The sequence below is a fragment of the Sitophilus oryzae genome, unplaced genomic scaffold (assembly GCF_002938485.1).
Source record: "Sitophilus oryzae breed Bouriz unplaced genomic scaffold, Soryzae_2.0 scaffold_125_pilon_pilon, whole genome shotgun sequence".
NCBI lineage: Eukaryota > Metazoa > Arthropoda > Insecta > Coleoptera > Curculionidae > Sitophilus > Sitophilus oryzae.
The window spans coordinates 1,785,319-1,812,985 of NW_022145904.1; the positions used below are offsets into that span (position 1 = coordinate 1,785,319).

The following is a 27,667-nucleotide window of genomic DNA, read 5'->3' on the forward strand; positions in this document are numbered from 1 at the left end:
ACCTTTTTAATATGTCATGGAATATATCTACTGACAAACTGGAAGTCAAGTCTCGAAAAATTTCTGGTATTTTAAAAGAACTTTGACACATTTCCTCTTAGAAGCGTTCCAAGGACAGTCCGTAAAGGTACCATATTACGAACCTTTAAAGAATCTTTCAATGAAACTTTAATTTTAGGACTGTCCTGCCTACAATTAGATTTATGATTAAAAACAATGCATTTTTTGAAAGTGAGATTTGGTAATAAAAATAACAATAATTTATCAGAAGATAAAGACCCTAAAATTGTTAAAGAAGTAAGACATTTTCCACTAGTTCAAGGTATGTAAGTAAATTTACATTTTTAGTATAAAAAGAATTAAACTAATGTCAAAAACACTCTGTTTCTCAAATGAATCTTCGTACAAGGAAAGCACGTCTAGGCGCCATACTAGCTCACGTGGCATATGACGAATTTTTACTGCTTTTTTTAGCTGTAGTCCTTAGACTAAATTTAATGTAGCGCCAGTCACGCAATATTTTCACGTCAAATGGAATACATTTGCAGAAATATCTACATTTTATTGAAGTTTTGCAGTGCTAAGATGTGCCAAAATTATTTTTGTTTATTAATTACGTTTATCTAAGAGGTCCGGTAAACTATTTAGACATAGATTTTTTTGATCAAAAAGCAACCATTTTTAGTGGTAATTTTAAACAAGAAAATATGCGGATTATGTACTGAACTTTAAATTATTTTAATTTAATTTTTTTACTATTTGGGGGTGGACTCATATTTGACGTTACCGAGGATACACATAACCAAACTTATATGGAGTCATCTATTATTTTTTATAATTTCTGATGGTGCGTTTAGACTTGAGCACGCACGCACTGATCATCCGCGAATGCTCAAGTTTCTCACTCTGAATTTGTCTGTGCGCGAGCAGCCGCGAACGTGAGCCGTCTGGTATCGGTTTTTGGTCCGTGCTCAAAGAGATTTTATGTGTGCGCGAACGCTCAGTTTGCACTGGCAATTTGTTTTGTCTGTGTTCGTGCGTGCGTGTTTGATTTTTTTTGTTTTCTTTATTAAAATTATGGAGTGGATCAATGAATCTTCGTTATTATTAATTGAAGAATATGAAAAGTTGCCTATATTATGAGATGTTAAACATTCTTTGTATTATTAAAAAATAAAAAAAAAACGCATGGCAAGATCTTGTAAAAAAAATGAATATTGAATATGTCGATATTAATGAAATTGCTATTCTAAAATTTGTATCTTTTGTTCGTAATTTTTGGTGTTATTAAATTTTGTAAATATTCAAAGTCGGATCTGGTCATTCTTGTAAAGTTTCTGAACTGATCATAGCCCTCCTCAGACACCAAGTTGTTGCAGTAAATTATATCGATTTTTAAAAATTTGGGTTTGCCACCAGCGACGATGTTTTCGATTTTTCTCCTTTTTAATAATTAAGGTGTGCATAACAATGACTGCAGCCTCGACTATTTTTTGGTCGTCCATTATTTTCGCCCACACAACTCTGCTGTGGGCGCACAAATGGATCACTTCATTCATCGAAAAATAAGTTTTTAATTTGAACGGAGCCGGGAGCGCGAACGAATGCCGTGCGCGCACGCTCAGCTCGTGCGTGCTAAAAGTCTAAACGCACCATGAGACGTATGAAAATTTTGTGTTTATGGATAAAACTCAATCCTTACCAATGACCTTTAATGAATAATAATAATCCATATAGCAATAAAAAATTATCAGTTCCCAAAATAAACACAATCGTATTTTTTTGGTTTCTGAAACGAAATTAAGATTTAAATTTTTAATGGCCAAAAAGCAAAATTAAAAAGAAAATTGATAATTTTAATGATTCTTGTTGTCACCTCTAGCCCTTATGCAAGCTTCTATCCGCACTAGCATGCTTTTTATTAAATTACCAACGTTGTCTTGGGGTATGTTTATTATAGGGACGGATATTGTTTCGACGAGCTCTAACTCTTCTTTTGAGCTGGTCCCACAAGTGATAGGGTTTAGATATGGTGAACATGCAGGCCAGTCCAAAACAATCACACCTTCCGTTTCAAAACATTCTCTAGTCACTCTGCTGGTATGGGAAAGTGTACTATCTTGTATGAAGTTAAAATTATCCTCAATTGCAGCTCTCCAAAGACTAGCGAAGGTTCTAGCACTAAATTAACATACCTCCGACTAATTAAAGTTTGTTGAAGTGGTAAGAATGGAGTTTTTGCTTCCAGCATAATACCTCCCCAGAACATTACAGTTCCTCCTTTATATCTTGGTACAAATTTGGCAGCCTGGAGTCTCGCTCGTCTTCCTGGAGCTCTGAAAACCGGAATTTGATGGTCATCTGATCTTAGGCCAATTCTGGTCTCATCCGAAAAAAGAACATTTCGCCAATTCTCAGTTGTGCAGTTTTGATTTTGAAGCTATCAATTTAACCGGTCAATTTTATTTTCCGAGGTAACTGAGGGATACGTACTCTCTCTTGCTGTAAAACCCCCGAGCACGAAGCCTTTTTCTTATGGTTTCAACTGAAACGTTCACACCTGTAGTAGCTGTCAGAAGTTGTCTTGGTAGCTCTGGATGAGAAACATTGGGATTTCTTCTAGCAATTTGGCACACGAGGCGGTCTTGTTGTTTAGTTGTGACTCTTTGACGACCTTGTCTGGACCTGTTCTGGTGTGTTCCTAATTCTAAGTACCTTGCTTATGTTTTCGATACAACACCCTGGATAACGCCTACTATCTCTGCTACGTCTCTTTGGGGTATTCCTTCTTCAATGAGAGCAATAATTCTTTCCCTCTATAAATCTGTTAATCCAACATAAGGCATTTTTTAATTTTTTGGGTCGCCTAATCTAACTGAACATAAAATTCAAGAAAAAAAAATAAATCGCAGTAGTCGGTTATTCTTTATTATCATGTTTATTTACAACAAACAGCCTTGTCTTAAAGTTGCATACCAATTTTTTCCTTGCAAGAAATTTAGGCAGAAATAAAGAGTGATTTCATATAAGTTTGGTTGTGTGTACATAACACATGACATAAATGACAAAATATCAGGTAATATCGGTTTGTTTTCTTTCAATAACCCTCATTTATTCATTAAAGCCTCTATATTTCGTTAGTGGTCACTAACATCATCAGGAGGTACCAAGAATTAGAGTTAAAATATCGGTACATGCACACCACACATTATAAATTACTTCTCTATCTTTAATGAATAAATGAGTGTCATTGAATGAAAACAGACCGATATAACCTGAGATTTTGTCCTTTATACTAAAGTACGGTCGAGAAACAATCCTTAAATTAACACATGACATAGATAAAAGTAACAAGTTTAGATTGAAAAGTACCCATAAGGACAATGTAAAAACTATTTGGCGCTATTCTTGCAACGGTCGCGATCCAAAGCTTTTGATAATTTCTGAGCGGTTCGGCTTTTTCCGGAATTATATCGCCAAATATTGTTTATTCAAATTTATTATTATTTTCTTTTATTTTTTTAAACAAAATATAGTGTGTTGCATATAAGAAACTTTATTTTATACAGACCGGACCACCGTAGTAGTAACATAGGCAGAACCGGACGAATTAGCGTATACCCGTCCGCCGGATAAAAAGCAAGCGAAAAAATGCGATAAAATAAAAATAGGTAGATATGTGATAAGAATGTTTCAGAATTTGTATTTATTCGTGTTTTAATAGACAAAACGAATACATAGATTCTCGCGGCAGCTCTCGTCTAAAATTTATTTTTTAAGTAAAATAATGGATGTTTACGAAGTTCGTGAGAAAATCCAAATTGTAAAATGGTATTTCCAAAATAGGTCTTATCGGGATATACAAACAATTTTTCCACAAACTTTTGTAAACAGGCCAATTCCATCTTTACCTACTATATCAAGAGTTATTAATAATTTTGAAACACATGGGTGCGTGTCCCCACAAAAACACAAAAAGCCTGATGTGTTGATTAATGAAGAACAGGAGTTAAAGCAAGTGTTCATTTGTGCTTCCGCGGATCAAAATCCCACGTTTTCAAGTAATCAAATTGCTGAGGTAACAGATTCTTCACATAGCACGGTTAAAAGAGTCCTTAAAAAGAATGGAAACCGATCGTATAAAGCGCGCAAAACTCAAGAAATTTTCTATGAAGACCAATTTCGGCATATGGCGTTTTGTGAATCTGTAATGGAAAAGGCCAATTTAGATGAAAACTTTATTCGGCGTATAGTTTAGTTTAGACGAATTAAGTTTTCATTTATTGAGTCGTCATAATCCTACACAAGTACGATATTGGTCTCGGGAAAATTTGCACAAATATTTTGAGGTACGCACGCAATATCCTCAAAAGCGAAATGTTTGGGGTGGTTTTGTAGGGGAGCATATGATTGGTCAATTTTTGTAGAGGGTAATTTAACTGTTGCAAAGTATTTGGACTTGTTACAACAGCAGATTGTGCCTAGAATTCGTGAGTTATTGGGAGAAAGATTCCACAATGTCTGGTTTCAACAAGATGGTTGCCCTGCCCGCAATGCCTGTATTGTTCAAGAATATTTGAACAATACTTTTCCCAACCGTTCAGTTAGTGGATATGGAACTATTTTGTGGCCCGCTAGATCACCAGATCTTTCTCTCAATGATTTCTTTTTGTGGGGTTATGTAAAATCCAAAGTGTATGGTCATAATAGGGCTAATAATCTGGATCAGCTTCAAGTAAAAATACGAGAGGCTTTCCAAACTATTAGCCCTAATATGTTAGCCAATGTCAGACGGGGATTTTACGACCGCCTAGGCTTCTATCTAGCACAAGAAGGTGCTCTTTTTGAACACTTGTTATAACTTTTTTTTATTTAGAGTAATATTTGAGTTTTTTTTTATTTTATTGAGGTATTTTTTAATTTTGGAAATGAGTTTTGGGTTTAGTTTTGGCTTGTAAACACGCTCTAATAATAAATATTTACGTATTTTTATTTTAAATGTTACCTTAAGTGAAGGTAAACACTTAAAATGAAAATAATAAATGCTCGGCACTTCTCGCGTCGTATTCCTAGTCTGTCACGACCGACCCGTCCAAGCACAACTGCAACTGCCTACTGCCTGACCAGCCGACTAGCCGGCAGTGAATAAGTACAAACGCAATCGGATAAGCGTAAATTCGTCCGGCATGTTGCTATATTACTAGTAGCCTGATCTTCTCTGTATAAGGACATGTATGAAATACATGTTTGAAACATTGGAGACCGACGTTTTTTTTAAGTTTTTAATGCCACTTTTTCACAATTATCATGGGTTTGGGGGCACAATAGATCTTTAAGGTCGCAGTGATTAACTCCCCTCTCACTCATTCTACTCACGGGTTTGAGTAAATAAAATTTAAATTAAACTCACAAGATAGCAATAATTACTTTGAAAATGGACAGCTTTGGTATTTTTCAACGAGGGTGGATTTAAATTTTAAAGGATTTTATAATTTTTGAAGATTCTGACTTTGACAAGAGAAAGTTAATTCTGTTCTTGTTTGCGGTTGTTCTTAGCAACCGCTATAGCAGCGCCCTACAACGTATGCGCTCCAAAACAATTATAAGTTTTGGCGGCAAGCCAATCATTCCAATCTAAACTTGTTTCCTTTATCTATGACTCATGGTTTACATTACAGAGATAGAAGGAAAAGCAATGTTGCCATTTCCTCTGAATTTACTAAAAAAAAATTAACAGAGAAAAACCAAAAAGAAACCAAAGAGTAAATAAAAATTCCGGGTATGGTAAAAATTACCCCCACCCCTACATAAATTTTAGTAGAAATATTTGCCAACTCCCCCAACAAATTGTTGAGAAAAAAAATGTTTTTACGAAGTTATGTTAGTATGACACATTATTTTTTGTGATAATGACAATACGCTTCGAAAATTTTAAATTAATTAACGTTCGTGTTTATTCTTGACTGATGTTCTCTAATGGACAAACAAACCACTTTTTATGGAGGTAAATTGTGTACAATTAACTTATTTACGAGTGGGGGTAGTTTTAAGTCCTCTCGCACTTTTCTTACTTTTTGTAAAAGTCAAATGTTAAAGAAGTAAGCAAAACATAGGAACCCCAAATCTCATTGAAATCGGAATAACAGTTCTTAAACTATTTTAAAAAATGTGTTGACAACGAAGCACTTTTGTTTAGAGTTACATACATACATACATACATACTGCCATTACTCGCTGACGAGTATTCGACACGCATCAGAAGATGGTCACGCGAGGCGTATTCTTTCATGAGCTTTTCTGTGACTGAAATGCTCGATACGTGGTGTTATCTGCCTACCGTACTCCGGACATTCAAAAACCTTATTGCTTTGTTGCCTTTTTACTTTTTGGTTTTCGCTGTTAACTGAGTTTACAATTCTTCTCCATTGAGTTCTACTGTGATCTGCTTCTTACCACTCATTCTGCATGTTAATCCCCTTTAAGTTTTCGTGGAAAATGTCCTTGTACCTTTTCAGTTGTCCACCCATTTGCATTGCATCCTCTTACCGTATACAAGCTCACCGTAAAGCAGATACTTTGGTATGCGGTTTTCTTGCATTCTGCATACGTGACTAGCACATCTTAAGCGGGATTTTGTAACCATGACTTAAATACTCTCGCAGTTAGCTTTTTTAAGGACCGATACGTTAGAGACATGATGGAACCACCGGATTCTTCAAGAGTTATCTAAGGTGTCTCTGTTGCAACTTGTTTAATGCGTTCATGTGTCAGCGGTACAGCACCCAGGTTTCGCTCCCATATAACATGGTGGGGATTATAATTGCTCGGTACACTGCAAGTTTCATTTTTGTACTCAAGTCATGATTGTAGAAAACCCTGTCTTTTAATTTCCAGAATGCTCTTGAGGCGCTGCTAATCATGTTCTGAATTTCAGAGTCAATATTGGCCTTTTCCAAAATGCCGATGCCGAGGTAATTGAATTCAGCCACATATTCCAATAGTTCTTCTCCAATTTTTATAGCATTGTTGTGATTTTCCGGGGGAGTGCACATGATTTTGGTTTTGTCGATGTTTAGTTTAAGGCCCAAAGCCTCATATGACCAGGTATATGTGTTCAACATTTCTTGTAATTGTAAGTTCTGTGATGAATTTTGTACCTGTTTTTGCCCTGAGTCTTTTTATGTTGAACAGACCGCCGTCGTATCTGTATCTGATGCCCAATCCTCTCTCCTGCAGTTTGCTGTCCACTATAATGGAGAGCGCTGTCATGAATATGTTGAATAGAAGAGGCGCTAAGACATAATCCTGCCTAACTCCTGTATTTGTTAGGAAAAAAAAAATGTACCTAGTAATTCTATGTCGACGAAATATTGGGACGCCCTGTATACTACGCGATGTAATTATCAGAACTATTGCATGTCTATGATGGTCTATTTAATTTATTTATGATAATGTTAATCCAATAATTATTAACCATATTTGAAATAAATTTGATCAGAACTATATTGATAATCAAATTTAATTAAATCCCTACATGAATTAGCGTATTTATTTTAATTAGCAAGTAAAATATACTAATGTAAATAGAAGCGGATTATACGTAATAAACTGGAAAAAAACGAAAATCGTATACAAAATTTTGGTTCTATAATTATAGAAAAAAAAATTGGGAACAAACCCCAAAGAAATTCTCCATTTTAAGACTTCTCTTAAATTTTATATTTTATAACTTGTTTTTAATGCATTTCAGCGGTATACATTTTTAAAAACCGATATATCGCCTTTACTTTTATCAAATTTGATGTGGTATTTTTTTTCCCAACGTATTTTTTGCTATTAGCCATTGCTGTCAAGATAAAACTACATTTTATTGCATACAAAGATAAACATTATTATTATTATTATTATATGTTAGATGCAAAATAAGCAACTAACATTAAACTTTTTATTAACTAATCGAAATGCAAAAATAAGGGTTATGTGTTATGTTATCAAATTGACTATATCTTAATAAGCGGTAGATGGCGGTTATCTGTTACCAATGTTAAGACAAGACCTGGCATGGTATGTGGATCAGATCATAAAATCCTAGTGGCAAAGTTCCATCGTAAACTACAGGCAGTGAAATTGATCAAAACGAAAAGGTATTCAGTACCTACTAAAGAAGAAATAATGAAAACAATGAAATCGGTAAAAATGCCCACACTAAAAAATGACGTACAAGAAATGTGGAATGACACTAGGACTTGGATAAATGAAATAGTTAAAGGAAGTTGCACATCTGGAAACATTAAATTAAAGTCTAAAACTTGGATGTCGAATAATACGATCAATTTGCTTGAAAAGAGAAGAAACCTAGTCATATCAACAACATTTGACAAAGAACACAAACTAAGAAACATCAATAAAGAAATAAAAAACAGCTGTAGACAGGATAAAAACAAGCACGTCCACGAGATTTGCACAGAATTGGAAAGACACTCGGCAACTAACGAATCTAGAGAGCTATTCAATAAGGTAAAATATCTCTCTCGTGAGTTTCAACTACGTACACAAATTATACAGGATGAAAATGGTCGAAAGATTACTGATCCGGATGGTATTGTTGAAGTCTGGCGAAAGTACTGCACAAAGCTTTACGAAGATGGTGAATCTTCTAATAATAATAATCGTCCCAACCAATTCGAACATGAACCGGAGATCCTTAAATCAGAAGTTGAACACCCCTAAATCGTCTCAAAAAAAATAAAGCCCCAGGTATAGATGGTGTAGCTGCTGAGATATTAAAGTCAATAGGGCAACCGGTAATTGATGTTATTCATTTCATATGCAATCTGATTTGGAAGACGGGAATTTGGCCAGACGACTGGTGCAGCTCGCTATATATACCACTATATAAAAAGGGTAATCCGGCAGACTGCAATAACTATCGAATGATTGCTTTAATTCCTCATGCATGCAAAATTCTCCTGCAGATTATTAACAACAGACTCAGGCCATATCTACTACCACAGATTGCAGAAGAACAAACTGGCTTTATGCCTGGTAAGGGTACCAGAGAACAGATAGGGAACGTACGACAGTTAATAGAAAAAGCGCGAGAATTCAACATAGAAATGTATCTCTGTTTTATCGACTATTCTAAGGCCTTCGATCTAGTCAAGTGGCAAAAACTTTGGCAAATACTCAAGGAAATGGGGGTTCCTGATCACCTTATTCTACTTATCCGACAACTATACCAACATAATTACGGACTTATAAGAATTAATGATGTCACATCAAATAGATTTCAAGCAATGAAGGGTGTCAGGCAGGGGTGTGTTCTCTCACCCCTATTGTTCAATATTTATACCGAGTACATAATGCGTGATATTCTCGATAACTGGCAAGGTGGAGTATCTGTGGGGGGAAGGAAAATCAATAATCTAAGATATGCCGACGATACACTAATCATAACATCAAGTGTGGAAGAAATGGAATTTATTATGCAACGTCTCCAAGAAACTAGTACAGAATTTGGGCTAAAACTTAATCCTAACAAAACTACTGTCATGATTGTGGACCGACAAAACAACAACCAACCTCACGTGGGAAACATAGCTGGATTTAAGGTGGTTAATAAATACTTATATCTGGGATCGCTAATCGACAACAGCGGCTCATGCGAAGGCGAAATAAGACGTAGAATTGCGCTGGCTAGAACAGCCGTAACTAAATTAACTAAGATATGGAAAGATACAGCCATCACTAAGAACACCAAACTAAGACTGCTGAACTCGCTTGTTTTCCCGATTGCTACGTATGGGGCGGAAACATGGACGCTGAAGAAAAGCGATACCAGGCGAATAGATGCTTTTGAAATGTGGGCATATAGACGTCTGCTACGTATACCTTGGACAGCCCATCGTACGAATGAGTCAGTTCTCCAAGAACTAAACTCACAACTCAGCCTCTCAAAAAAAAACCGATGTTTTCTGACATATATTGGTCACATTGCTAGAAGAACGGACTCACTGCAGCTGCTAATAGTCGAGGGAAAGGTAGAGGGAAAGCGACCACGAGGAAAATCACCCAAGAGATGGGTTGATCAAACTAAAGACCTAATCGGCCAAGGCCTTCATGAAACTATCAGCATGGCTCAAAACAGAGCGGACTGGCACAATACGATAAAAACCGCCACAGGAACATCATAGTCACTAATCCCTCTTCAGGGAAACGGGCCAAAGAGAGAGAGAGTTATGTTATCATTTCGACACAATGACTAAAGAATACAAGAACATGTAACGCCCATATACGGGCTGCAGCAGAATTCCCGATGTTAGACGCCATTTTTTTGAATGTAACGAATGAGTCATCAGCTGGTCACCAGCGACTATTTTAACGATTTTTAATAGTTTGTGTGTAGTGAACTTTGTATAAACTTTATTACAATGGTGATTAGTTGTTCAGCTTTCAAGTGTAAAAGCCGCTGCTATAAGAAAGAGCCAAGAGTTAGTTTTCATAGACAAATAAAGAGTTCACTCTAACTTTTTAGCGTTTTCTTAGTTTCCTTATTGAATTCGTTAATTATTTTTCTGATATTATAATGTACTTGAGATGCGCTATACATCGATACTAGTTTTGTGCCTTTTATTAACATTTTAATACGTATTTTTTTCGTAATTAATTAGTATGATGGCACCGCATACACCATAAGCGTAGTCAAAACATTTATCAAAAATATAAATATCTTTTCAAGCAGCTAAGTTAAGAAGAAATATGCCACTGCACTGTTTGGAGGTATGGTAACAATTTGGTCTCGTGTGTTATTAGTCCTTGTATTCTTTAGTCATTTTTTCGACATGAGTTTGTCAGAATGGAGGGACACTATTTATTATTTATTATTCTATAACAGTAATGATTTGGCAGTCGGTGAACCATAAGTTAGGTTAATGTCTAACTGTAGCTCTAGCAATCAAAACATGCTGTAACCGTGTTTTGATTGCTTTAGTTTCACTCTTTTTTTTTCTCGTTTTTCTCTGATTTTCTTTTCATTAAGGCGCATCTGATTGCTTTGAATATTTTGATTTTAAAATTAAATGTATTACAACTCTCAAAAAATTAAGTGCAAAGATATTAGGTTATGTTATCATTTCGGCGGTATTTGAGATCTAAAATACAGCATGCAACCATTGGACGACTTTTGTCCGCCAGGTTAAGTGCATGCATACCGCCGTCAATAACAAATTAATTCCATTTTCCACCGTCAATTACTGATATAGAAATACTGTGACGCCGGATGACGGTATATTTTTGTATAAGTATTGTTCACAACATACGACACGGATTATTGTAGTTAAACCTTTAGATTTTCACAAATTCTAAAAAAAATCTTCTAATTCTAAAAAAAAAGTTTTGGGTTCGTTGAAGGACTATTAGAGCTACAATTTAAAAATATTTTTACAAGATACAGAGGGTCCCAAATAAATAAAAAATTATAAAGTTGTATTTTTTTAAATGGAACACCCTATATATTATTACATTTTAGATTCTACGATTAAAATAGAGGTAAATTTGATAAAGGTTTATAACACTTAAACTTTACCGTTTTTGAAATATTTTCAATTTTGTGAAATTGCAGTCAAAATTTTAAGGCTTCATTTCTCCAAGGGTATCAAAGTTTTTAATATTAAATATTTACTGAAGTTTATTTATTGATCAGTTATTGTGTTGCAATAATAAAAATAATTCTATCTCATACAGAGTGTTTAAAAATTTATTTTAACCTATTTCTAGCTTTAAATGGCAATAACTTGTTTAATTTAAATGGAACACCCTGTATATTTTATGAGACTCAGATGTACAATTTAATTGTCTATCAATTGTATTATAGCATGTTTTACCTATTTCTTTAAGTTTCCGTAGAAAATGCATTTTCTTGTAATTTAGAACTCATTTATCAACATATCTATGGAATACTGACGTTTCAGATTATTTTTAAAGATGTACCAAATTTTTAAAGAGTACGGATAGTAATATTATCGATATAGTTTGTTTATTTCGTTAAAAAATAAAAATAAAACTGTTTAAATATTTGTGAAAGAGGACCAATTAATATGATTCCAGTATTCAAACTACATTAATTGACTGTTTGCGTTGATTAATAATAATTGCTCCAAATACTAAAAAAACTAAATTTTGTATGTGTATTAGACAGTGTGGTAAAAAGTAACACGTTAAAAATGATATTTCATTTTTTGACAAATGCTAATCTATAACAGAGACATTCATTTTCATAACTTATTATTATATTTATTTATGATTCAAATCCACATTTATTTAAAATAATTTATTAACGAACATAATTAAGTATGTAATTACTTAGTATTTGGGCGGAAATAATGGTGGTATATTTAATTAATGGTATACTCTTCTTTAAAGATTTAAATAGTTTTCTTTTTGCATACAAATGGGCTAATAATATTATAATTTTGCTAAGAACGATAATATTACTAGCCCGTACATTTTGTACATTTGTTGCTTTAAAAACAATCTAAAATGTCAATATTCCATGGGTATATTGATAAATGAGGTCTAAATTATAAGGAAATGCATTTTCTATGAAAACTTGAAGGGATAGGTAAAAAGTGGTATAATACAATTTGATAGACAATTAAATTGTGCATCTGATTCTCCTAAAATATATAGGGCGTTCCATTTAAATGAAACAAGTTATTGCCATTTAAAGCTAGAAATAGGTTAAAATAAATTTTTAAACACTCTGTATGAGATAGAATTATTTTTATTATTGCAACACAATAACTGATAAATAAATAGACTTCAGTAAATATTTAGTATTAAAAACTTTGATACCCTTGGAGAAATGAAGCCTTAAAATTTTTACTGCAATTTCACAAAATTGAATATATTTCAAAAACGGTAAGGTTTAAGTGTAATAAACCTTAATCAAATTTACCTTTATTTTAATTGTAGAAACTAAAAATGTAATAATATACAGGATGTTCCATTTAAAAAAAATACAACTTTGATATTTTTTATTTATTTGGGACACCCTGTATCTTGTAAAAATATTTTTAAATTGTAGCTCTAATAGTCCTTCAATGAACCCAAAACTTACAATTTGTAAAAATCTAATCATTTAGCTACAATACTCCGTGTCGTAAGCGGTGAACAACCCTGTATACTCACAATACCGCCGGCGGTTATTTAGCCTTTGTGTATTTTATATAAAAAATCTCCTGTTTAAGAACATTTAAGCACCATACCTAAGTAAGTGAAGACATTAATTCATAACATTAAGATGGAGACCTTTTAAAGGCACAAAAATGATGAAAATACCGTACGCCCAACAACTATACCCACGATTGCCTTACCACAGCCTCCAATATATCGGGTAATTTATTTGATTTTAGACATAGAAGAAGAATATATAGCAGTTTTTTATTTAGGTGGTTTTTAACAACGTATATACCACATTTCTTGAATCTAATCACGTTTTTAAGTTAAAATATCTAGAGAATAGTGATGACGTAGTCAATATCATGTGCTGTGCTGGTCCCCCTCTGTATTGAGCTTCAAATCGATGAGCTCTTCCATGATATTCTCTTTAAGTAAACCAGAACAGAAGGACGTAATGTCATACCTTATAGAGACAGGGTGGCTAGAAGCTAGAGGACAGCTTGTATTGAAACATATTTTGTCCTTACTGTTTCTCTGAAATTTGAAAAAAAAAACACTATTTATATTTTTTTTGATTGAAATTTATAATTTTCCAAACAAATTAAAAAAAAAGTTATGTGTATTAATTTTTCAGCATTTTTTTTGTAAATTTCTACTCTCATTCCCTATCTTCTAGTCACCCTATCTCGGTTAATTTTTATTTGAGCAAAAAAGTATAGAGACAATTTTTATGTAAAAGTAGACACTCTATAACTTTTATTTGAACTTTTATTTTTCTAGTCTTTACCGTTTCTCCGAAATTTCGAAAAAATAATTTTATTTATTTATTTCACCCCTTCTCGGGGGTGGATTTAAAAAAAAAAACTTTACAGGTAACTTCAATTTTTTATGAAAACTTCGTATTTAAAGGCTTATTTTCTTCGACTATTAAGGTTTAGAACAGAAGGGTATTGGTAATTTTTTTCGCTAACAATTTTTATCATAAAATTAACTTTCTTTGTATTCTTCTTCTATGTTCTAGAGTCGAAAAATCTTCCTCTTCCTAAAATGCATTCCGCTCACTCTTCCGCCTCGTCCGGAGGTCTAATGGTCGGGCCTAATTTTAGAGTCGGCAAGAAGATCGGCAACGGCAACTTTGGCGAGATCAGGCTTGGCAAGAATCTGTACAATAACGAACACGTGGCCATCAAGTTGGAGCCTCTCAAGACCAAAGCGCCCCAGTTACAGCTCGAGTACCGGTTTTACAAAATGTTGGGACAGCAAGAAGGTGAGTATTAATAAATATACGTCTAAACAGGCTTATTTATCTCATAAAGCTCTCCTTGAATTATAAATACTTTAGTCCAGTAAATGAAGGTTGAAACCGCGGCTTAATTCGTTGACCGGGACTTTCCAGGCGGATTGTGTACCTTTTGGGGAGTAGTTTTAGAAAAAAAAATCGTGCTTGGCCAGCTTTAGCGAAAAAATGGCCCCAAATGGCTCAAAAATCAGTTTTTCGCAAATACCTGCCAAAATATGCAATTTACAAACTTTTTCTTGGAATAAAAAATGAAGCTTAGTTTTTTACGTAAAATTAGTAGTTTTAGAGATATTCCGCCTCGAAAATACATTTTATTTATCAACTTATTCATATTTTCACTAATAAAAGATTCTTTGTCAAAAAATATGCGGGTGTCAGATATCACAAGCATTGTCATACACAATTTTGTAAGTCATGTTCAACAGCCCTAGACCGCCAAGGGGCGTAGGATGTCTGTTAGAAGCTGATATTTTAATCAAATGGTGAAGGTTATCAAGTTATCCATTATATCCGGGAAAATAGACATGTACAATATACTTTGAAAGATTATTATGCAATTTTTTTTTGTTTCTAACGTTTTTAGTTCGTTTCATATCTTTGTATATGATATATGATGTCTGGCGTATCATCACCGGATTTCGTATCATTCAGGCCTGATAATTTGTTTGAGACGCTTGGCGTAATTTTTAGGTTCTCTAGTCCACAACCCTGTTATTGTTTCACTGCTCTGTGGAGGCGCTGTCAACATCGCTCCAAGGTTTCGCGATCCGTGCTTAACCTCAGCAGGAAAAGATTGACAACCTTCTTCAGATTAAGAAGCGGACATTGTCTAATTCGGTCCCATTTACATCGTATAGGTGTAAATGCAGATTCCTTATGTGAGTGTGGAGAAATTGGCACGTTAAACCACATCTTTTTTGAATGCAATAAATTTCCCGCTTTTGTAGATAAACTATATAAATCACTTATTGGCTTTTACAAAACATCCCCTCATAATTTTACCTCCGCTTTGCATGCTCATCCAGTTGTAGTTAATATTATAGGCGAATTCTTAGATAGTTGTGGAATTAATCTTTGACATTTTAAATGAAATTGTTATTAAATTTGTTTATTTTGCAGGATCTTCCTTTGCCAACATTTTCTTCAACTCAACAGTCGGGGTATGGGATTTCCCATGCTCGCTTTATAGCGATCCTCGTCTGTGTGTCATCATCTATCTAAACGCTCAACCGTAGGTAGTTAATTCTACCATCCGGCCGGATAGCCCTGGCAGCTGTGGCCATTAAACTAATATACTACTTTAACCTCACTTTGTTTTGCCGCTCTGTTGTACCCCAGTTTTTAGAAATGGTAATTTAAATCTTGCTGCAAAATCTGAATCAGCTGCTATTTTGAAGCTACAAGTAAAGATGAGTTATTATCTTTATTAGATTCGTTATTATTACTGCGTATTTTTAGGGTAGAGTTTTGGATTAGCCCATCTTAACTCGTATTTATATTTTGCTGGCACATTGGTGTTCTTTTGCTTTTGTCCTCCAGAATGTTACATGGAAGGAAGGACAGTTTCTTTGTTTATTATTGAGCCCTCGGAAGTAATTCGAGGTAAGTTTATTTGGCTTATTAGACCTTGTTTGGTTTTAAACAAGAGTTTCGTATTTTCAGGGTCCAAAGTTATGGTCCAAGTTACGGACATTATTTTATGGTTGGATGTCTAAGGTACGGATAGTATTCAAGGTCCTAGTAGTGTTCCAAGGTACGGGTAGTGTTGCTATGTACAGATGTCCTGTGGACGAGTGTCCCATGTAGGGATGGTTTATCTTATGTACAGATTGCCCCAGCGTGGATGTGGCGTAGGTCCCATGCTGCTTCGTTTCTGTTTTTAAGCCTAATCGATAGTTACGGCTGTATTAGTTCATGGTGTCCTCATCCTGGCCCCTTTTATTGCATTGGCCGAGAGAATGTACAGAGATACGAATGTCCCACCTCATGCTGTTACTGTTTGAAGCAGGATTGCCTCAAGAACAATCAGCTAAGTTTACATTTAAGTTCTGGTTTTATGTTTTACATTTAGATTTTCAGTCTTAAAACAATAACATACATCTTGAATAATATCGTACAGACTTTACGTCTAGTGGTTAATCTTTTTGACAGTTTAGTATTCAAAATATGATTTAGATCTTAGGTTTCATTACGAACATATCTTGTAATAGTATTACTTTCTGTATATATCTATTGTGTGATTTTAAAGATGAATAACCGAACAGATTCTAGAATCTACGCTTGCAACATCTTAGATTTAATATCGTATCAAATTTAGCAAATTAATTAAAGTAATGCTACATTTTAATATTTTCTTTAGCTCTATCTATATTGTATTTTGCATAGTCTTTCATTGGACGTATTTAATATTATTTTTAACATAACTTTCTTCGACATAATATAACCACTATAATTATTAAAGTTTTACAATGTTATTTACCATCAATGAACATCATGAATAAATATAGTCATTAGTTTTAAGTAATATACAACTGTGTTTTCTTGCCTGGCGCCCAATATCTATGTTTTTTTGTTTATTATTATTAATTAGTTTTTCTCCAGTGAAATAGGTACCTTATCCACGACTGCTCTCCGATGAAAAGCTGCCGTTCGCAGTGGTAGTGGTTTAAAAAAACGCTATATGTTTAAGACATTTTTTCGAAAATTCCAAAAAAGCGGAAAAGCCGCTCACGAATAGTTGTTTTTTTTTATTAAAATGTGATTAAACAAATACTTCAAACTTTCTGAGTTGCACTCATCAATGATACGCTTGGGAAATCGGCCCCTCCGGAGCGTTAAGATATGGAGAGAACATTCTTCGAGGCGGAATATCTCGAAAACTACTAATTCTACCTAAAAAATAATAAGAACCATTTTTAGGTCTAGAATGACCTCCGTTGCTCTTGTTGGGTATGTTCTCTTGGCTCCTGTGATGCAGATGCATTTGCACATGTTTTTCTTTACTGTTGCTCTAGTTTTTTGTACCAAGCAACTACTCCATAGGTAATCATGGCTCTTACTATCATGGTATACATCCAGCGCAAAATGTTAGGGGCGCAGCTCCATCTATTTCCCGTCAGTCTTCTGCATATCATGAGAGCCTTTGTGGCTTTGCTGATAATGTTTTTAATATGCCCGTTTCATAGAAGCTTACTGCCAAGGTTTATTCCCAAATATTTTACTTCTTGTGATGGCAGTATTTCTTTTATCATAATTATTTATCTAGTTGGATTCTTTGAATTTTTTCATACTTCGCTTTCTGGTGAATGGCATAACCGCGGTTTTGTCTGAGTTGAGTACCATCTCTTGGATAATATCACACATGACTATATCATCTGCATACTCTATGCAGTGTAGTCTGCATACTCTATGCAGTATTCCTGTTCTGCCGGGTCCAGATTAAGGCGACAGAAAGTGAACCCAATTTTGAGACAAAAACAAGACAAACCCGCGACAAAAAATGGGCAATTCAGACAAGACAGATTTGAGACAAACTGTCTATACCGCGAGGATAAAACTTCAACAAAGTTCAGTATATGCGAATCAGTTTTATTAATCATGTGACCTTTCCACTAGAAAGAAGATAAATATATAGGGTGAGCCACTGAAAACTTACAATGGCTATAATTTTTAAACCAAAAAAGATATCAAAAAAATAAAAAATACCGTTTCTATAATATCGAGGGGGAATACATATGACGTATTTTTTGAACCACCCCGACCTACCCCTTAGGAGGCACCCCTACTCACTTGAAAATCTTAAATGGCAACACCCCACTTGTGGCGTCTTTTTGGAAAGCCCATGAAAAATGCTAAATGATGATCATAAAGTTTTTAGGGTAAAATTGAAAAACTACCCTTACACTAACAATTAGGTGGACATTAATGAAAAAGGTGATTTTTTCAGCATAAGTTACAAATTGGGACCCAGCTAAATGACGCAAATGAAGTATTTTTCAAACCACCCCAACCCACCCCTAGGTGGCACCCCCTCACTTCTAATCTCAAGATAGCGATACCCACTTGTGACACTTCTTTGGAAAGCTAATTGAAATTGCTAAACGATGGTCATACAGACTTCAACTTAATTACTGGTTAGTAACAAGAAATGTAGGTGTGACAATTTGAAAGAAATTTAAAATGATAATTTATTTTAATAATTGCTCAAAATGACAGCTGTTTTGTTCCATACAAAAATACAAAGGATTTTCAAATTCTTCTCTCACTTTTTGGAAAGTCTCTCTCGGAATATTTCGACATGCTTCAGTTCTCCGCTGCCGCAATTCTTGCAACGAACCTGGTTTTGTCTTGTAGACTATGGATTTAGTGTAACTCCAGAAGGAAAAGTCTAAAGGAGTGAGGTCAGGTGACATTGGCGGCCACTCGATTAGACCCCTTCTGCCAATCCATTGCCTTGTATAATATTTATCCAACCACCGCCTTGTGACAATAGAATAATGCGAAGGGGCTCCATCTTGCTGAAAGTGTATGAGGTCTTCATTAAGAGTTATAATAAATTTCTTTGTACCAGCTTTTTTTTCTTGCAATTCATTCTATTGATTTTGACACGTTTTGACATTTTTTTTATTTTTAGGCTCTATTTTTTTCGTTCTTTTTTATGACAGTCGTTCAGCATTTTTTATACGGTTTCCAAAGAGGTGTCACAAGTGGGGTATCGCTATCTTGAGGTTAGAAGTGAGGGGGTGGCACCTAGGGGTGGGTCGGGGTAGTTTGAAAAAAACCTCATTTAGCTGGGTCCCAATTTGTAACTTGTGCTGAAAAGATCACTTTCCTCATTAACGTCCACCTAATTTTTCGTGTAAGGGGTAGTTTTTCAATTTCACCCTAAAAACTTTATGATCATCGTTTAGCATTTTTCATGGGCTTTCCAAAAAGGCGCCACAAGTGGGGTGTTGCCATTTAAGATTTTTAAGTGAGTAGTGGTGCCGCCCTAGGGGTAGGTCGGGGTGCTTCAAAAAATACGTCATATGTATTCCCCCTCGATATTATAGGAACGGTATTTTTTAATTTTTTTGATATCTTTTTTGGTTTAAAAATTATAGCCATTGTAAGTTTTCAGTGGCCCACCCTGTATATTACTATCAGCCAGTAGTGTTGTCTTTGACTTCCCAAAACATAAATCCCATGTTGCAAAAAGAAACGCAAAATGTTTTTGTTTTTATTTCTCTCGTATACTATATAGTTATTAATATTTCTTATTTTCTTCTTAACATCATCAACCGAGTTTATATTTAATGCTAAACAAATCTCTTCCAATACACTAACTTTCTTGTAACCATTTTTGTCCTTGTTTCTACGCTCCCATAATAATAAATGCGCTGTTAGTTTAGCGCTATTAGTTTGCCGATTAAGTTGCGCTATTTTCCGTGTTTCACTATTTCTCTTCTGACATTTTTTGACTTTTTCTCTTCTGACAAAGATGGAGCACTCCACCATATACCATATGATCGAAAAAAACGGCGTCCAGTTAGCTGGAAAATGAGGATTGATGGCATTTCCCATATAAGTTTACATAGAAAATGATAGCGTTCTTCATTTCATAGCCATAGCTGACGTCGTTTTTTTTTCGTCGTACGGTACTAATGTCATATATTATCAGTACCACTACACAGCACTAATTTTGTGAAACTGGTTTCCTATTTTTGGCAACGCACGACATCCACACTGCGCTGACAACTTATCCCGCTCCAAAATCTCAATCCCGCAAACCCGCGGGATTAAAGCTGTCAATCCCGCGGATCCGCAAAATTGCAGGACTGTAAACAATAGTCATACATTTGGTCCTAAATGGTAAAAAAGGCATTGTAGATTTTGCATAGGTGCACAATATACTGATATAGCGTGTATCTTAAACTAGCTGTACAGAAATTTGGACCAATGTACAGGGTGTTCAAAAAATATATTTAATATTAAATAAACTTAAATTTTATTATAAGTTATCTACTTATTTTTATAAATAAAAATATTATTCTGATGAAGTTTTTTTTTAACTTGTGTTAGTTATCTGCTTTTAGATACACTCTATATCAATAATTTTTTGGCATATGCAGAATTTACAAAGCTTTTTGTACCATTTAGGACCATACGTATGACTAAAAATGCATATTTTTTAAAAAAAACGTCGTATTTTCCTTAAAATCAAAAAAACAATTAAAAAACCTATCAAATTGTTTTTTCTAATTTCAATACAGATTAGTCGTACTTGGTAAAAATTTCGATTTTTTAAAAATTGTAAATTTGCGGTAAAAAAGATTCTTGACCAAATTTTCACACTCTTATAAAACACCCGGTATACGAGAACTCGCTAAATATATTTTCGAAAACCATATAGCATCTTAATCACAATAGATGCATCTAAAACCTGGTCCAAACCGTATCCCAAAATCTTTTTTAGTTCAAGAGATACCTATTCAACTTTAAATTTACCCTAAAAGTTTGCTTGTCCCGATAATTACATATGTCCGGCAGTTTATTTGACAAAATTGTCCACAAGTACTAGTTAAACGCTTTTCTTCATTTACGCACATACGCCAGAAAGAAATCTAACAAGCAACCTGTTTGTTTCCCTTATTTTTAATGGCCAAGCCGTAAGGGGAATCTCCCGGGTTCCGACCGTCGACGCATCGGCCCGGAACGAAACGGTTTGACCCTGATCGAGATCGATTCGGTTACCCAGTAGTAATGGGTCGATCCCGCGGATCCGCACGGTAAATCCCACAACTTTGATCCCGCAGAATCTCAGAGGGATCCCGCATTTGCGGGATTGCATTCCCTATACACGACAAAACAGAGACTTTTTGAACTTTACCGACTCAAGGCGGGACATTCAAAAGTCTCCGAATTTGGAAACAAAACAAAAATGAGATAAAAAATGTCTCAGAAATATATTGGATTTGTCGCAACTTTGTCGTAAAACATAAATGTTTCTATCTTGTCGCTATTTTGTCTGCTTGGTCTGGACCCGGCTTTAGAGTTAATTTGTCTAGAAGTTCATCCACTTCCTAGCTCCGCAGTAGGGGGGAGGTTACTCGACCTTGTACTCGCTTGCGTTGTTTTAACAGCTACACTTTTGGTACCCATCTGAGCCTCTGCTGTCTGTGTTGACACCATTTTTGCAGTCAACACAGCAATTTTATAAAAACAAGAATTCGAAGACCTTCTTGCAGCCTCTCATTGACACCAAAACACGTAAAAGCTTCCCATCATTAATCTGAAATATTTGCCAGAATACATTAATTTTAATAGAAAACAAATTTCTTGCAGTATAGCTATATAATAAAATTATATAAGACTTCTTGCCACTTAACTGCTTATATAGAAATTTAATTCTACGCTGCGTTTGTCATAATGTGGATCAACCTGCCCTCACTACCAGTTTCGGAGCCCTACTCCATCATCAGGTGAGCTTGGGTAGATCCACAAAATGACAACCACAGCACAGAGTAGTTAATTCCGACTAGTCGGAAAGTATCGGTTAGATATTAAGTCCCGAACGGGAGATAGCGGCCTGCGTGCAATGGTAGTACTTTCGTGCCACCGAGGCGCAACTATCGATACTAAAAGGATGGTAAAAGGGGCTTTTTTCAGGAAAGCCAAATTATAAATAGGTAGTGAGAGCAGGTTGATCCACATTATGACAAACAGCGTAGAATTAAATTTCTATATCAGCAGTTAAGTGGCAAGAGTTTTTATATAATTTTATTATTAATTTTAACATATATTTTTTTTTCTCCTTTCTTGGGTATGAGGTTTTTTTTATTAATTGAAAATGGTAACTTTTTTTTATTATGCGACGTTTCGCCTCATCATGGTGGGCTTTCTCAGGCACTTTATTCTTGAAGCCGCAGCCGCCTTGCCACCACCAGTCTATATAGAAGAATGTGAATGTGATTCACATTCTAACTCAATAAAAAAAAACCTCATACCCAAGAAAGGAGAAAAAAAAATATATATAAATTTCTAAAGGTTTAAGGAAAAAAAAAATAAACTCTTATTAATTTTAACAAGACCAATATATTTTAGTTTATTTTTAGGAGTACCCAAGGTTTACCATTTAGGTACGTGCGGCGGCCGGTACAACGCCATGGTGATGGAACTGCTAGGTCCCAGTCTCGAGGACCTGTTCACTTTGTGCAGTCGGAAATTCCGTTTGAAAACGGTCCTGATGATTGCAGATCAGCTCTTGACCCGCATCGAGTTCGTGCACTCGAAACGATTGATCTTCAGGGACATTAAGCCGGAAAATTTTTTAATTGGCCGATCCAAATCGAAAAAAGAGAAAATTGTGCATATCATCGATTTCGGCTTGGCCAAGGAATATATCGATCCCGAATCTGGAAAGCACATACCGTACAAGTGAGCGATGCGAAAAATATTTTATATATTGCCAATTCTGGCGGTTTTAGTCGACTGCGATATCCTCTCTTTTTTCTGAATGAATGTGCATTTATTTTTATCCACGTGAAAGGACGTTTTAATTGCTTTTCTAAATTGAATTCGGTTTTTTAGGAAATTTAATATAGGAAAATAAAATAAAATATGACGGGAAAACGTTATGATAGAGTTTATTAAAATGTTTGAACTGCCTTTAGAAAAAATGGTATACAGAGTGTTTCAAAAAACATGTGCCATCTCTCGTGGGGAGATTACTAACGTAAAAATAAGATTTATTTTTTATATCAACATAGGTCCGATATTGTTTTGTGTTGTAGCTACAGGGTATTAAAATCTTAATAATCGTTCGATTTATTATAATTTCCTTCCAAGTGCTTTTAGTGATTCGAATGAAATTTTGAGGGTAAAAGTTACTATGTAATCGCAAAACAATTTCCGATGCACGTGATCAACTTTGAGTGACAAGCGATGGCGATAGCGCTGCCAATTTGTGATGGATTTATGAGATGAATTGTGATCATTTAATTAGTGACAAGCAATATATTTGTTATATCATTTTTTACAGATTTTTACGTTTTATTTTTAATTTAATAACTGATATTTTAGTAATTAATTGATTTATTTGTTTTATAGCTTATTTTATTTATTACATATTGGCAAAAACTAGTCTATTATGAAGATTATTCTAAGCGTTATTATGGGTTATTTATTTATTTATTCATGTACCATTGCGATAAAAAAAAAGTAGTACAAGAATTAGTAGTCCCAGATAGAATTCCTAGTCTATAAGGATATCGAGAAGTGGATATCGTCGAACAATACAATTATGCCACCTAACTTTTTATGCAGAGTTGCTCGGTATCTTAAAGTATACAACCAATTTAAATATTTTTGCCAAAATTTCATTTAGTCAGGTTTATAGACTTTAGTGTCAATGTCGATATGATTAACGACGTGAATCAGAAAATGTTCTGCGATTACAATGCCATATAAGTGTCGATAAATTCATCAGGGGCGTGCATATGGGGTATTTTAAAAAAATTGATGATTTTTTAAGTAATATGTAGCTAAATTATTTGACTTTTTAGTATCTCTTTCTAAATTAAAAGCGAAAGTTCTTATCTGTTAATTATACGAGGGAAAACAAATTGTTGATATTTTGGTGAAACATTCTGTGGAATATGTTAAGACAGCAAGGAATTTAAAAATTATTTTATCATCTAGGTACATCCTTGTTCGATAGTTTATTCTTTGGTTCATCTCAATAGCTTTTTCAGTTGAAGATATTCGCTTTTTTTGAAGCACTAGTATTTTCTCGTAATTTTTACATCAAAAACCATGTTTTTGCTTTTGGTTATAATCAACAGACCTAGGAAGTTGTTGAAATCATAACATGGAGCTGTTTTGTTGCACTGTGTAGTGGATTACTAATATTTTTTTTATTATTTAATTAGTATTTAAAACACTTCTATTTCAAAAGTTAACTTCAATTTAATACTACTTTTTCTTATTTTTAATACCGGATAATCATAAACACACAAATTATGAATAATAAACTTTGCTTCTACAACTCGAAAGGTGTAAGTTACCTAATTATTTGTTTCGAACTTTGATAAAATGTTTTTCTCCAAAATAATGTTAATAATCTGAAACAGAAATTGTAATATGGAAGTGTTTCAGTCTACTATATAGGGCGATTCACGGAGATGGCACGTTAGACGTTTATGGAGAATCGGATTTTTACATAAAAGCACCTGATCCATCTTTTAAAGATTTTCAGCATTACAATGTTGGCGCATCATTTGAAAAATGGTAGCATATCTCTTATTTTAAATGGAACACCCAGTATATTGTCGCGACCTAGCTTGGGGTTGTTTGCTAGGGTCGCTATACCAGGTTCTCTCTCTTAATCAAAACAACCATTAGATATAATATGCATTTATTTAAACATATAACTACATACATAAGGAATCAATGTAGATAACAAATTTGGGAAATGCCAAGACTCAATATATGGTATACTCAAAGAAGGTACTTACAGGAACATCTTCATTCTGCGCTATCTTCTACTGGTTCTGACTAGCCAACTCACGGACTAACAATGCGACTCACACCGACGGACTAATTAACTAACTAACCTCTTCCCTGTCTTCAGCATACCCTTTTATATTTGTCCGCTCGTCCCAATCATTGGCGGGTGCGTGCTCAAAAATTTTTTTGTATCTTTCCAGCACCGATGTTTATTACGAGCTTGCCTTGAAACATCACGCTACATCGACCTGACTTTAATTGTTTTAAATTAACAATGTTTACTATAAGAACATGTCTAGGTCAACGTATACGTGAACGATTCCCTTTCTCTAGATCAAATTGGTTTACTGGAATTATATTTTACATGATTTTTCCCAATTTGATATAAACCCAAGTTGGCCTATATTTAAGTCTTGACAATATTATTACATTTTTGAAAATATCTTTTATATTTCATGATTTTCCTATTATACTAACCTATACCTAGGTATAGAATGTGTGAGTCGAACTTCCTCTTTTACTTGACAACCAGATGAAAGAGATTGATGACGTCATTACGGCATTTCGTAAATTACTGCATATTCTTTTTAGTAATTGTCATTGTCATTTGATTTGGTGTTATAATTTTATTAACGGACATCAATCAGTGTCAAATTTTCTAAACAATCTGAACTGATCTCAGACACACCCTAAAACTCATATTTGACAAATAATGATGACGTAACGGTGAACGATGACTGAACAGTCTTTATCTCTAACAGTTTTTCAGATAAAAAATAATACATGTACACTCAGAAAAAACATGCATTGTAGAATGCACAATAAATCACGTTAAAATGATGAAAACTCGTTCTGTGGAATTCGATTTACCTAATTATTTGTTTCATAAACGATTGCTGATAATATAATATTGTTTTGTATACATAATAAAAATTAAAGCATTAGAAATAAAGTGAATACTATTTTATCAGATATCTAATATTTAGTCCTTTTAAAGTAATTATTACCCTATATGTTTTAAAAGAACCACGTTTAAAATAAACTGGCATTCCCTTATTGTTTTTTATGTACAATGTACACAAAATTTAAAACCTGAAATAAAAAATGCAGGTCCGTATTTAAAAAAATTAAGTTAGCCTCTGTATCTCACAAATTATCAGCTAATTTGAAGATCTAAAAATACCATCAGATAAAGTGGCTATGAGAAAGTGCAATTAGTTTTTTGACATTCTAAAAAGTAACGACAGGAAAAAATAAAATTGATTTTCAAAAAAATCCGTCTTTTCCAAAAAACTCAGCAATCCTTGAAATTTTTAAAACTTTTTTGATGGCATCTTGGTGAACATCCTAAAGCGCAACTTTGCCCCAATTTAACCACGTTCGTATCTATTACGGTTACCGAAATACCAATGCTCGTACCCCGAATTTTTAGCACCCTGTATACATAGATTTGAATTTAAAATAACAAGAATTTCAACGATTTTGTTTTTAACAAACGGAAATATTCTGACCTGACTGTTTTGATATTCAATCAGTTGACAGTTCGAATGATGTTTAGACAGATCGAATATGTCGACTTTCCTTAACGTATAAACCAAATTTTAGCTTTGAATATGCCGAATTTATGATTTAATCAATCAATATTTTATTTTTGTCAATTTTACACATATGTTTTATTTTTATTCCAAAAACTATTACAGATTGGAATAAGTTAGCATAATAGAAACTTTTTGAAATATGGAAGTAGTTTCAAAAAATATAATAAAATACCGGGTGTTCCATTTAAAATAACAAAGATGCTACCACTTTTAGTATGGAGCGGCAATACTGTATTGCTAAAAAAAATTTAGACAGATAGAGCAGGTATACAAATATCCAAACTTTCAAAAAATCCTATCATCGGTTATCCATAAACGTCTAACGCGTCATGGCCGTGAATCACCCTGTATAGTGGTATAGCAATATTTTTTTATTATTGCAATCACATTATTATTTAAAAACGCTTTTGTTACAAAATTCACCTTCATAATATTTTTTATATTATTTTTAATATCTTTCTATCATAAACACACGAGTTATGAATAATGAACTTCATCTCAACAAGACGAATTGTTAAATATCGCTACGAACTCCGATAGAATGTTTCTCTCTAAAAATACGAAAGGTAAATTTAATTTTGAATTCCTTAGGGAACATAAATCATTAACTGGAACGGCAAGATATATGAGCATAAACACGCATTTGGGAAGGGAGCAGTCTCGACGAGATGACCTGGAAGCGTTGGGCCATATGTTTGTCTATTTTCTAAGAGGGTCGTTGCCGTGGCAAGGTCTCAAGGCCGACACGCTGAAGAACTAGCTATCAGAAAATCGGAGATACAAACGAACTACCCCAATTGAATCGGGTATGTGAAGGTAATTTAGTCCATCTTAAATACAATAATTAAATTTTTATTTTAAGATAAAAAACGAGATTTGGTATGTTAGTATATGACATAAAAGTAGGGATTGATTGACGTGATCAATTGTTTTACTAGTCACTTCCTGTTTCACCAGAAATGACTATACTACAATTCTTTTAAAAGTTCTCAATATGGCCGACCTAGTTACGAAAATTGGTAATTTTTTTAAATGAAAAATAAGTTGGCGTTAGCGAATCAGAAATTGATTTACTCTTTGGTTAACAATAATATTTTTCAGGATT

The 27,667-nt window shown here is 34.1% G+C and overlaps 1 protein-coding gene across 4 annotated transcripts; it reads left to right on the forward strand.

Moving 5' to 3' along the window:
* Positions 1 to 27,322, forward strand: LOC115874279 (casein kinase I-like). Of its 4 annotated transcripts, none has more exons than XM_030889383.1 (5): positions 1 to 127; positions 179 to 322; positions 14,201 to 14,446; positions 22,573 to 22,894; positions 27,154 to 27,322. In XM_030889383.1, the coding sequence occupies exons 2-5, from the start codon at positions 217 to 219 to the stop codon at positions 27,320 to 27,322; spliced, it is 843 nt and encodes a 280-aa protein (XP_030745243.1). In that variant the 5' UTR covers positions 1 to 127; positions 179 to 216. The 4 variants fall into 4 exon arrangements, with proteins under 4 accessions (XP_030745243.1, XP_030745244.1, XP_030745245.1 ...); XM_030889384.1 differs by having other exon boundaries at positions 1 to 121; XM_030889386.1 differs by lacking the exon at positions 1 to 127 and adding an exon at positions 13,248 to 13,393 and having other exon boundaries at positions 238 to 326.
* The last annotated feature ends 345 nt before the right edge of the window (positions 27,323 to 27,667 follow it).